Source organism: Aethalodelphis obliquidens, unplaced genomic scaffold (genome assembly GCF_003676395.1).
Source record: "Aethalodelphis obliquidens isolate GAN/ISIS:26980383/991018 unplaced genomic scaffold, ASM367639v1 scaffold1, whole genome shotgun sequence".
Taxonomy (NCBI): Eukaryota; Metazoa; Chordata; class Mammalia; order Artiodactyla; family Delphinidae; genus Aethalodelphis; species Aethalodelphis obliquidens.
The window spans coordinates 94041758-94053895 of record NW_020837945.1 but is presented as its reverse complement, the minus strand read 5'-3'; the positions used below and the strand labels follow the sequence as shown (position 1 = coordinate 94053895).

At 38.1% G+C, this 12138-nt stretch overlaps 1 protein-coding gene across 8 annotated transcripts in view; it reads left to right on the top strand.

Annotated features, from left to right (window-relative positions):
- Window positions 1–12138, top strand: part of FNDC3B (fibronectin type III domain containing 3B) — a 357900-nt gene that overhangs the window by 198977 nt on the left and 146785 nt on the right. For all 8 annotated transcript variants that reach the window (XM_027111777.1, XM_027111778.1, XM_027111774.1 and 5 more), the window contains one exon: window positions 9566–9809. In XM_027111777.1, coding sequence (XP_026967578.1) covers window positions 9566–9809 — 244 coding nt within the window. The remainder of the gene's footprint in view (window positions 1–9565; window positions 9810–12138) is intronic.

The window sequence follows — 12138 nt, the reverse complement described above, 5'->3', positions numbered from 1 at the left end:
CCTAGGTTCTTCATGACCATTTTTTGACTTACTTCACTCTGTATGACAGACTCTAGGTCCATCCACCTCACTACCAATAACTCAATTTCTTTTTATGGCTGAGTAATATTCCATTGTATATATGTGCCACATCTTCTTTATCCATTCATCTGTTGATGGATGCTTAGGTTGTTTCCACGTCCTGGCTATTGTAAATAGAGCTGCCATGAACATTGCGGTACATGACTCTTTTTGAATTATGGTTTTCTCAGGGTATATGCCCAGTAGTGGGATTGCTGGGTCGTATGGTCACCTCTGTACAAGTTTGTCTGTAAGGTTCATGCTCTAAAATACTGAAGACAAGGGCCATATCAGTACCTTCAACTTGTGATTCCCCATTTAGCAACCTCAGATTCGTTATCTGGATCTAACCATTCCCTTGTCACTCTATACCTTAGCCATTGCCTGAACTTGGCATGTGCATTAAAAATTATGCACCAATGGAAAATTTAAGGTTTCTAGGTATAAATGAGTGTGTGGGTAAAATGTTTGGGGAATTTTTATTCATTCATGAATCACCTTATTACTTAAATCCTTAAGTTTGGTTACCTGTGAAGCATATAAATTAGTTGTTTACTTAATCATTGGCAAGAACTGTTTCAGAAAAGTAGCTGGAATTTTCAAGGAACTTTTTCTTTTCTTGATTCAGAGAGGATGTTGATTATCAATCTGCAACTACTCTGCAGGCTAATCCTTTGATATTATATAAAGGGCTTTTAGAAACCCAGAAATGTCACCAATAATTTATTTTTCCATTCTGCTACAAAAATAACCAAGCTATGCGGCAAGAGGAGCTGGTCCTAAACCTAGAGGGTTTATTGTCTCAGACCATTCATGATAATGTTACACTGGAAAGAGCAGATAGTATTTCATCAGTGTTGGGCTGTAACAGATGTGAAGAGAAAGGAGATTGAGAAGTAACATTTGATGTTTTCAGCCACAGTTATGATTGTTAAGTTTGAACGGACAGAAAAGTAAGTCGGGAGATTTGAGAAATACATTGAATTCTGCCACGTTTTTAAGTCAAGTAACTTAACTTCGTCTGTAAAATAGAATCACTACTTGGCTCCTGTAATTCTTTGGTTGCCCTTTGAATATTCCTTTATCCTCATTTTCTCTTTCTTCTAAGGTACTTGGTGATGGTGGGAGGAGTTTCATCCATCCATAGGAGCAAAAAGGGGGTTGGGCTGGGGAAAGTACAGTCCGTACGTTTTAAGTCTCTCCCTCCGTGAAGAACAAACTTGCTTTTCCTCTTTTGTATTGTTTACTATATTAGAAAATGCAGAGTGAGGAGTCAGTGCAGAAAGGAAAGGTGAGAAATAATGCTTCTTTATTCCTGGTTGGTGAGAATAAAGTAAAATCACTCAACTGCATTTGGATTTGAAGTAGAACTTATATAGGAAATGTGTAAATTTTCTGTGTCTTTCTTATAGTAAAATCATACTTATTTAAAATAAGAGTGTCAGGGATAACAGATCTGGAATTGATTTTCTGAAACTTTAGAGTATGATGTCTAAACTAAGATATATACCTGAGTTATGGGGTGGGTTGAATTTGATAAAGAATGTGTTAAGAACTTTTTCTAGACATCAAATCTAAAAGAGAAAAAATTTTTTTTTTGCTTGCTTTTCCATTCATTTGTTGGTTAGCTAACATATATTGAGAGCCCCCTGTGTACCCGGGTGTCTTGAGGGACTTGGAGTTAGTGGGAGACACAGATCTGTAATCTGCGTTACAGGACAGAGATGCTGGTGGAGAGGTGAGCACCAGTCTGGCTGGCAGAAGCCTGGACTGTTTGCCTGCCCGTCCCTCTGTCCATGCAGCTGTTTCATGTTGCCCAGACTTTTCTTTTCCTTGTTCACTGCTCAGTTTTAGCTGAGACTTCTTCCCTTACCAGAATGGCCTGGGAGCCCTCTTTTAAGTATGTTGGCCACAGTTAGGAAGTGAGTCTGAGCCCAACTTTCACAAACACATTAGGTCCCAGTTTTCTGTGTGCAGCAGCTCACTCAAGCAATCCAGATTTGCACGCTACCTGCATGCACGCGGGCTCACGTGTGTCCACAGGCAGTCTGTTCTGCCCACATCTGGGATCATCACTGGCCATTGGGGCAGCCTGTTAAAATTTTTCTTTTGCCTCCTACCATTGAAGTTCTTTTGATTCTTGTTGTTTGCAGCCCAGAAGAAGTAGAAGGAAAGAGTTTTAGGAACTGTGGAGTTTCGTTAAAATTCCTGTGGAGCATTTCACTTCAATAAGGAGAAGAACTACCTTCTCGGTTAACACGAGAAAGGATCATCAAAGCATCAGTGTTTTTAAGATGTCCACTTCAGTTCTCGGACTCAAAATTGCACCCCGCCTCCCTCCCCCGTCACTTCCCCCCATAGCTCTCTGACCTTGTGAGTGTTAGCTTAACTTTACTGAGCTTCATTCCTTTTCTGTCTCAAATGGGGGAAACTGTATTTGCCTCCCAGCGTTGTTGGGAAGATTTAGTGAGGTGGTAATAGTAGTAATTGCCAGGTAAGGTTTATCTATTATGTATCAGTTACTGTTCCAGGACCTTAACATGCTGCTGCCTTATTTCAGGTAGAAGATAGTAAAGCAGAGCAGCAGGTATTCAATAAATATTGTTTGTATCTTGAATCCTTTCACATCTCTTAATAACCTATTTCTAACAGTTCATTATTTACATATTTATTTCGCAGCATACCTAACTCCTGTATGATTCTTTACATAATGAAAACTTGGGAGTATAGACCAGAATGAAAATCTGGTTCTGCAGTTGAACTAGTTGTACATTTTCATCATGCTGTGCCTTGGTTTTCTCATGTACGACGGGATGCTAATATCTAGTTCTCCAGTAGTTAAGGAAGTCACATGAGGTAACAGGTGACAAGCAGCTGGCAGGCCACAGGCACTGGCTGTGACTTGCTTTCTCCTCTCCCTCCCTGCTGCTCCCATTAGCTCTCCCTCTTGCTGTTGCCCCCAGGCTATCTCATTTTGTTTCAGCAGTTCTCTTGGTCATACTTCTAAAAACACTGGTGTAAGGAAGGCATACATTCTCTCGGTTTAATCTTTCGTGCCTCATTTTCTAGCCTCTCATCCATGTGTATCAGCCACAGGATAGCAGAGGACACTAGGCACATAGAAGTTCCTCAGTAAATACTTATTGAGTAGAATAAAAGGACGTGAGAAAGATTCAAACTAACTGCTGTTTGCCATCAAGCTTTCTTCCTTAGCTAGAGGAAGGTGGCTGGGTTTAGTCCAGGAGGATAAATGCATTACTTTTTGAAGAGAGGTTTTTTGCGGTTTTTGCGGTGCGGGGGTGGGGGGTGGGGTTGTTTGCTTTGTTTTTTGTTTTTGTTTTAAGCGGACAAGAATGGTAGAACTTAAGATAGGAGGCTCTGAGAGGTGGCGTGTTAATTTGCTAAGGCCACCATAACGAAGTGTCATAGACTGGGCGGCTTAAACAACAGAAATTACTTCCTCACTAGTACTACTTCCTCAGGCTATCAGTTTGGTTTCTTTTAAGGCCTCTCTCATTGGCTTGTTGATGGCCTTCTCCCTTTGCTGTCCTCACATGGTCTTCCCTCTGCCTGTCTGTGTCCTAATTTCCTTTTCTTATATGGATATCAGTCATGTCTGATTAGGACCCACCCATATGACCTCATTTTACCATAATTACTTCATTAAGGGCCCTATCTCCAAATACAGTCACATGCTGAGGTACTGCGGGTTAGGACATAAATATATGAACTGGTGCGGGGCAGGGAGGAGGACACATAATTCAGTCCATAACAGGTGGCAGCCTTGAGGACCTGGCACAATGATGTTTTCCAAGGATCTGTGCTCTCTGGAGAAGGTGAGTGTTCCGTTGAGTCACAGGACTAGAAAAAAATCTAGATGAAGAATACTTGGTTTTCATTTCTGAAAAAACAGTACTTTGTTCAGATTTCTGAACAGAACTCACTAGGACTCAAGCTAATTTTTCTCTTTGTTTTTAGGCTAGACAAATCTTAATGTTTAGCACCTATTTTTTCCCCACTTTTGAATATCCAGTGCTTAGCTCATAGTGTGTATCAGGAAATAGTTGTTGAATTGAGTGCAGGTGATTTGTCTGCCTCTGGATATTGTCCCGATTTCATTCACCCCAAAAGGAAATGAATTGTCTTTTCCATGGTCGTTTATGAAGACTAAAGGCACATTTTTATTGTCTCAGGATTTTTAGACTGAACTCTTGCTGATGTCTGAATTCTTCTGCTACAGTAATATATTTCTTTATGAACCGTATTTTTTAAAGAATGTTATTGCCACCGTTTCCTGAGTTGCTTATTATTTTGTGCGTTATTATCGCTCCTCAGACTTTGGAGGAACATAGGCATAATTTCCTTAGACATAGATCAAAACTGCATTTGATAATTAAATATGCTACAGTTTGTGTTATGGAAGAACAATAAACAAAATACTCGGTACACATTTTTTGATTTTTGTTTCTGATTATTTCAGAATATTTCATTTCATAAAAATATTTTTAGTCATAAGGTAGGCTTTGATTGGCTAAGGAGCAGGTTTCCAAAAGTATCCCCTCACACGTGTACATGTAAATAGACTTCTTTCACAAATAACACAGAATAATTTAAGATAATTACATATGGGACTATCAAACAGTCTTCATATATGCAGGCAGTTTGCGGTTTCAAGAAGCTACTTAGTTCTCTAACTGGAAATCCATTTTTTGGTGAATAGTAATTTATACTTCAGATTTATTAATGTTTGTAATTAGTGGACATATTTATTCTTATAAAATATAGTAGTAAAAAGATAATGTTTCAGCTCTGCATCTCTTTTTTTTGTTTTTTTTTTTCCCCCTTGACTGGAATTCTTACTTTTGTTAGTGCTTTTTGCCCAACTTTTTTTTTTAAGCACTTTAACAAGTCAGAAACTATATGATGAAATGAAAGTAATTTCTCTTCATCGTAACTACCCCTGTTTACAAGCCCAGAGTTGTTCTTCACATTTAGTGAGATCCCTGTTCTTCTTGTAGTACCTCAGTCAAGTCTGTACAGACTGCTTGATCATTGGAAGTTTTACGTTGACTGAAATAATGTAGGTTGTAAGCTTCTAGAAAACAAATACTTTGCTTATGTGCCCTTCCATTGTCTAGCACGGGGTTGAAAGAAGATTGTATGAAAGAGGGACATCTGGAATATGCCTTACTTTTTTCTTAATAGCTAGCGGCAGGGCCGAGGGAAAGAAGACACTATAGAATAATGCATGTTTATATGAGATGGTAAGAAAAACCCATATTTATACTAAAATTATAAAAAATGCGCTACCATATTCATGCTTTGTGTGTTAGACAAAATAGAAGATGCTTGAAATAAACAAATGGGACCTAATCAAGCTTTTGCACAGCAAAGGAAACTATAAACAAAACAAAAAGACAACCTCTGGAAGGGGAGAAAATATTTGTAAATGATGCAACCTACAAGGGCTTAATTTCCAAAATATACACACAGCTCATACAACTCAATAACAACAACAACAACAAACAAACAAAATCCCAATCAAAAAATGGGCAGAAGACCTAAACAGACATTTCTCCAAAGAAGACATACAGATGGCCAATAGGCACATGAAAAGATGTTCAACATCACTAATTGTTAGAGAAATGCAAATCAAAACTACAAAGAGGTATCACCTCACACTGGTCAGAATGGCCATCATTAAAAAGTCTGTAAATAACAAATGCTGGAGAGGGTGTGGAGAAAAGGGAACCCTCCTACACGGTTGGTGGGAATGTAAATGGTGCAGCCACTATGGAAAACAGTGTGGAGGTTCCTTAAGAACTAAAAATAGAGTTGCCATATGATCCAGCAATCCCACTGCTGGACATATATCTGGAGAAAACTGTAATTCGAAAAGATACATGGACCCCAGTGTTCATAGTAGCACTATATACAGTAGCCAAAACATGGAATCAACCTAAATGTCCATCGACAGATGAATGGATAAAGACGATGTGGTATATATACACAGTGGAATACTAGTCAGCCAAAAAAAAAAAAAGAATGAAATAATGCCATTTGCAGCAACATGCATGGACCTAGAGATTATCATACTAAGTGAAGTAAGCCAGACAAAAACAAATATCGCATGATATCACTTATATGTGAAATCTAAAGTAGGATACAAATAAACTTACTTACAGAACAGAAGCAGACTCAGGCATAGAAAACAAACTTGTGGTTACCAAAGGGGAAAGCGGGGGTGGTGGAGGAGGGATAAATTAGGGTTTGGGGATTAGCAGATACAAACTATTGGGTTGACCAAAAAGTTCGTCTGGTTTTCTCGTAAGCTGGCTCGAGTAGCACTTAGTTGTCTTTAACTTCATTCAAAACAATGTTAGATTGTATTGTGACAGCTGTCATATCAGCGTGCATTAAAAAAAAAAAAATCAAAATTGGTGAATTTTTGCGTAGCCATTTTAATATTGAAGATGGAAGAAAAAGCAACATTGTCAGCATATTATGCTTTATTATTTCAAGAAAGGTAAAGATGCAACTTAAACGCAAAAAATTTGTGCAGTGTATGGAGCAGGTACTGTGACTGATCGAACGTGTCAAAAGTGGTTTGCGAAGTTTCGTGCTGGAGATTTCTGGCTGGACGGTGTTCCACTGTTGGGTAGACCAGTTGAAGTTGATAGCGTTCAAATCAAGACATTAATTGAAAACAATCAATGTATACCACATAGGAAATAGCTGACATACTCAAAATATCCAAATCAAGCATTGAAAATCATTTGCACCAACTTGGCTATGTGAATCGCTTTGATGTTTGGGTTCCACGTAAATTAAGCGCAAAAAACCTTCTTGACCATATTACCTCATGGGATTCTCTACTGAAACGTAACGAAAATGTTCTGTTTTTAAAACAAATTGTGACAGGCAGTGAAAAGTGGATACTGTACAATAATGTGGAATGGAAGAGATCATGGGGCAAGCGAAATGAGCCACCACCAACCACACCAAAGGCCGGTCTTCATCCAAAGAAGGTGATGTTGTATATATGGTGGGATTGGAAGGGAGTCCTCTATTATGAGGTCCTTCCAGAGAACCAAAGGATTAATTCCAACAAGAACTGCTCCCAAGTAGACCAACTGAAAGCAGCACCTGATGAAAAGCATCTGGAATTAGTCAAGAGAAAATGCAGAATCTTCCATCAGGATAATGCAAAACCACATGTTTCTTTGATGACCAGGCAAAAACTGTTACAGCTTGGCTGGGAAGTTCTGATTCATCCTCCGTATTCACCAGACATTGCATCTTCAGATTTCCATTTATTTCGATCTTTACAAAATCCTCTTAATGGAAAAAATTTCAGTTCCCTGGAAGACTATAAAAGGCACCTGGAAAAGTCCTTTGGTCAAAAAGAATAGAAAGTTTTGGGAAGATGGGATTATGAAGTTGCCTGAAAAATGGCAGAAGGTAGTGGAACAAAACAGTGAATACGTTGTTTAATAAAGTTCTTGGTGAAAATGAAAAATGTCTTTTATTTTTACTTAAAAACTAAAGGAACTTTTTGGCCAACCCAATGCTATATATAAAATAGATAAACAACAAGGTCCTACTGTATAGAACTGGGAACTATATTCAATATCCTGAAATAAACTATAATGGAAAATAATACATATATATGCATATGTATAACTGAATCACTGCTGTACAACAGAAACTAACACAACATTGCAAATCAACTATAATTCAATAAAGAAAAAAACAGAAGATGCTTTGATGATAATTATTAGTGTATACATTAGAATTTCTAGTGTCATGGTTTAAGCACCATTTCACATATACCTGTAACTTAGCAGCCTAAATGAGGCTAATGTGATTAACTTGCCAAGGCCAGGAAAGGGTTACATTTAATAAAGAATATGTAAAAAGCTACATCCTGAGCTTTAGTAGGGAGTATGACTCAGAATCTTAATTTTAAGGAGTTACTATTGCTTTATTAATGAACTGTTAACATAGTAGTTAATTCTGAAGCTATTATATTAATAGGTTCATTAATAAACAAAGATTGTTTTTCTTAACATAAAAATTAATGGCTATTGGGCTTCCCTAGTGGCGCAGTGGTTGAGAGTCCGCCTGCCGATGCAGGGGATGCGGGTTCGTGCCCCGGTCCGGGAAGATCCCACATGCCGCGGAGCTGCTGGACCCGTGAGCCATGGCCGCTGAGCCTGCGCGTCCGGAGCCTGTGCTCCGCAACGGGAGAGGCCACAACAGTGAGAGGCCCGTGTACAGCAAAAAAAAAAAAAAAAAAGATTAATGACTATTAATTAAAATTAAACCTATCTTGTTCACTGAAGTACAGACTAATGTTGATAAACTTGCCATTTTGTCTCAAGCAGTATTTTAGGAAACAAAGCTTACTATAATTTTTTTATTAGAATGCTTTAGACATGATTAAGTCATTTTATTTTGGCCTATAATCAGCCTCCTGAGATGTAATGAGAAGTCTATTTCAATACACAAGTTTAATTTTCAGTTTTTTGTTTGTTTGTTTTTTTAAACAAAATTTCCTATCAGTGTATGTACCTGATTGTCTTAAGCTAGATTAGGCCATCTGGTCTCTTTGGAAGCCTGGTTCCGGCTTCCAAGTTTATTCTTGTGGCGTCATTGTCCCCTTTTCTGCAGGGCCCTAATGCAGGGGCCATGCTCTCACCTGTCCCAGCCCTACCAGTTCTTTGAGGTCCCTGAAGCCTGCTCTGATTCTGCCATTTCATGCTCTTGTTCTCTGTACCCCACAGCTTTACCTTTGGATTATGGTTTCTGTTGTATTTTTTCTTATCTTGTGTCTCAACAAAATTGTTTGCTCCTAGAGCAGGTAGCATGCAGTTGGCCACAGAGGCAATAAATATTGGCTTTGTACTGCCTTATGTTACCTTCCTTGGTTGAATTTTTAAAAAATCATTTGAAGAAAGTATAGATAGAATGTTGATTGGCTCACTCTGCTCACAGCAGGTCCCCGGTCACAATGTCTCCTTCACAGCACTCGGTACATCGTCAGGACATCTTGGGAGCGAAGGTGTCCTCGATTTGGGATTGCTCAAGTGTTTGAAGGGTTGGGAGCCCTCATTTCATCCACAACCTTGGTTCCAGATTAAATGGCCTTTAGGTACTATTATGGGTTCTGAAGTTAATGTTACCTTGGTTTCCTGAAGCCCCAGTGTCATGGAACTGTGCTTGCTAAAGCAGGAACGGGGTTGGGTGTTACGGGGCAGACGTGGAATCTCAGCCCTCTAAGGCATATTTATGTGGCCCAGAAAGTCTCTTCTTTCTGGAAAACCACCAGCTAAAATTCATTTAACTAGTTGAATTAGAGAATCAGAATTCAACATGCACTAATTTTTTTTTTTCCTATGGAGGAGAGAAGATTAAAGTTAAGGAGGAAGTAATTAAATACCATATACATTCACAGGATATTTACTAATAATGCATACTACGTTCTTTCTGCTGTTTCCTTTAGGTGATTGAAGACAATACTGGAGTCCGCCGGGTGGTGGTCACACCCCAGTCTCCTGAGTGCTACCCCCCAAGCTACCCCTCGGCCATGTCTCCAACCCATCACCTACCCCCCTACCTGACTCACCACCCGCATTTTATTCATAACTCACACACAGCTTACTACCCACCTGTTACTGGACCTGGAGATATGCCGCCTCAGTTTTTTCCTCAGCATCATCTTCCCCCTACAATATATGGTGAACAAGGTGAGTAGATTGCTGGCATCGGGAGCTGTTGGAACTGGTTACAACATTTAAGTAGCTTGAGAGAGCCAGTGAGCAGCTTTGTTTCCTCTGTAATAAACATGGTAGAGGAGGTTCTATCTGCTGTATAAAGCTCATGGTAAATTCCTAACTTTCTTTGTCCTGAATTGTGTCTTGCAACTCTTTCTTTCTTTATATGTTTTCAAATTCTGCCCTCATCCCACCCCACAGAGAGCAGGTAGTGGGAGAGTCACTTCTTATTTCAGAAAAGAGGCAGTAACCTATCATATGTTCCCATGTCCTGAGAACATATTTTTATGTGAACGTGGCCCAAGACAGAACTGCAGCACATTATTTCTTAGGCATTCATATGGTCTAGCAGTAGAAGGGAATTTACAAAGGGTTTTATGCCCCTTTTCCAGTGATAGAAGACTGCGAGGTCTTGGTAAACTTTGGGTTTCTTGGATGCTCTGTTGCAATCTTGGCGAACTCCAAATCCCCTGACTGTTGGTGTGGTCTTCCTGAACGCTGTTTTTAGTTTAAGAATAGCCATTAGTGCAGCCACAGTTTCACTGGTTGTTAGGCAAATATTTACCTTGAAATGAAAAAGAATCTCAGAGATACCGACATTATTTCTTTTTAGTTTTGGCCTTGGTGTTGGTTTAGTCTAAAGCCCTTCTCTATCAAAATGGATACTAAGAAACCAGACAAGTGAGGATAAAATTAGACTTCAACCTCTAGGACTTTGCAAAGGGATTTTCTTCTGTGTCTGACTGTGAATTGAAGTGTTTTATTGTTTCAAACACTTATTACATTGGTTTACAGATAAATTGTATGAGAAATGCCTGTTAGTTTTGGAGGAAGTTGTCACCTTACCTTCTCTCATCAACTTTATATATATATATATATATATATATATATATATGTTTCCCCCTGTATGTTTATACCACATTGGAATATTTTCTTATTAACAAGAGAAAAATTTGAGATAGGTATTTTAAGTGAAATACCCTGTGTCCTGTTGTAACTTAGGGATAGAATTTGATTTTTTGTAGTTGTAGTAATAGTAGTTAGAAAGAAATTTAATATAATTCAAAAGGATCAGGTGCTATTATAATGGGGTATGGAGAGATGATAGCAAAAGACGAATCAATACTTTAATTGCATGGAGGCATCAATAGCTTCCTATTGCTAAAGTCTTTTTGTCTAGTAGCATAACACTCCAAAACATCAGATTGGGCATGTTCCATGAAAACATTTTGATAAAAACTGAAAAAATTCAGTTAATTAAGTATAGTTTTTAAAAAAGTATTCAGTACTCTGACACAGTACACATTAAGTATTTGAGCATTTGTCAGAGTTTTCTGGTTAGGTCTGAGCTTAATGACAGTGTGAAAAGCCTTGGCTACTGACTCATTGCTTGATGAAGAGTGTCTGACCTGCCTTATTTTAGCAGTCTTTTAGTAGGATGCCACACAGTTACTGTTTTGTGAATGGTGTCCTCTGTAATTTTATACAACAGTATGATTTAAGTCATCGTTAGAATTAAGCAAAAAGAGAAATTATATTGTCTTCATTGAATAGGGTATTTTGGTTTAATTTCATTAAAATAACACAGAGCAATAATGTAAAAATAAAAGTGCCTTCATTGATTCCAAATTAAAGAAAGCAGAAAACAAAAAACCTTTGCTTTATAAATAAAAAGGCTTTTATATATTGTCTTACCTTAGTTCTCAGTGTGCATACACCTAAAAGCAATTTAAACATTTAATTTCCCAAACCATGTGAGTTTAAAAGTTCTTGATGTTTTAAAATATTATTCTATCAGTACCCGTGGTGAATATTTTAAGTCTCAAGTGTAATGCATTGTGATATTTAAAGCCTTTTTACCATTCTTTTTGTATATGTTTAGACATAATTTATTTGGGCATGCACTTTTTGAATAGGATTGTGTTTCTCTAGTGCAGATTGGTTATCTTGTAAAGATTTGCTTTTTAAAGGTCTTCCTCAAGCTATGTGAACAGAAAGAAAATGAAAAGTGGAGCTTTACCATTGAACAATTGAAACATTAGTCATTAAGTTATATAGGGTGACCATACATTCCTGGTGTGCCTAGGACAGTGCTGGTTTAGGTCTCGTGTCAAGAGAAATAATTAGAAATGCTCCCTAATCATGCTCAGAATTACTCAGATTTGGATGGAAATTTATATGGTCACTCACTCTGTGCGCGTGGGGCCTTTTTTTCTTATAAACATGTAAGGACCCAGTGTCTGTTATACATTACCATTTTTATTAATGTCTAAATAGAATTTTTAATTGCTTAAAAAATTTA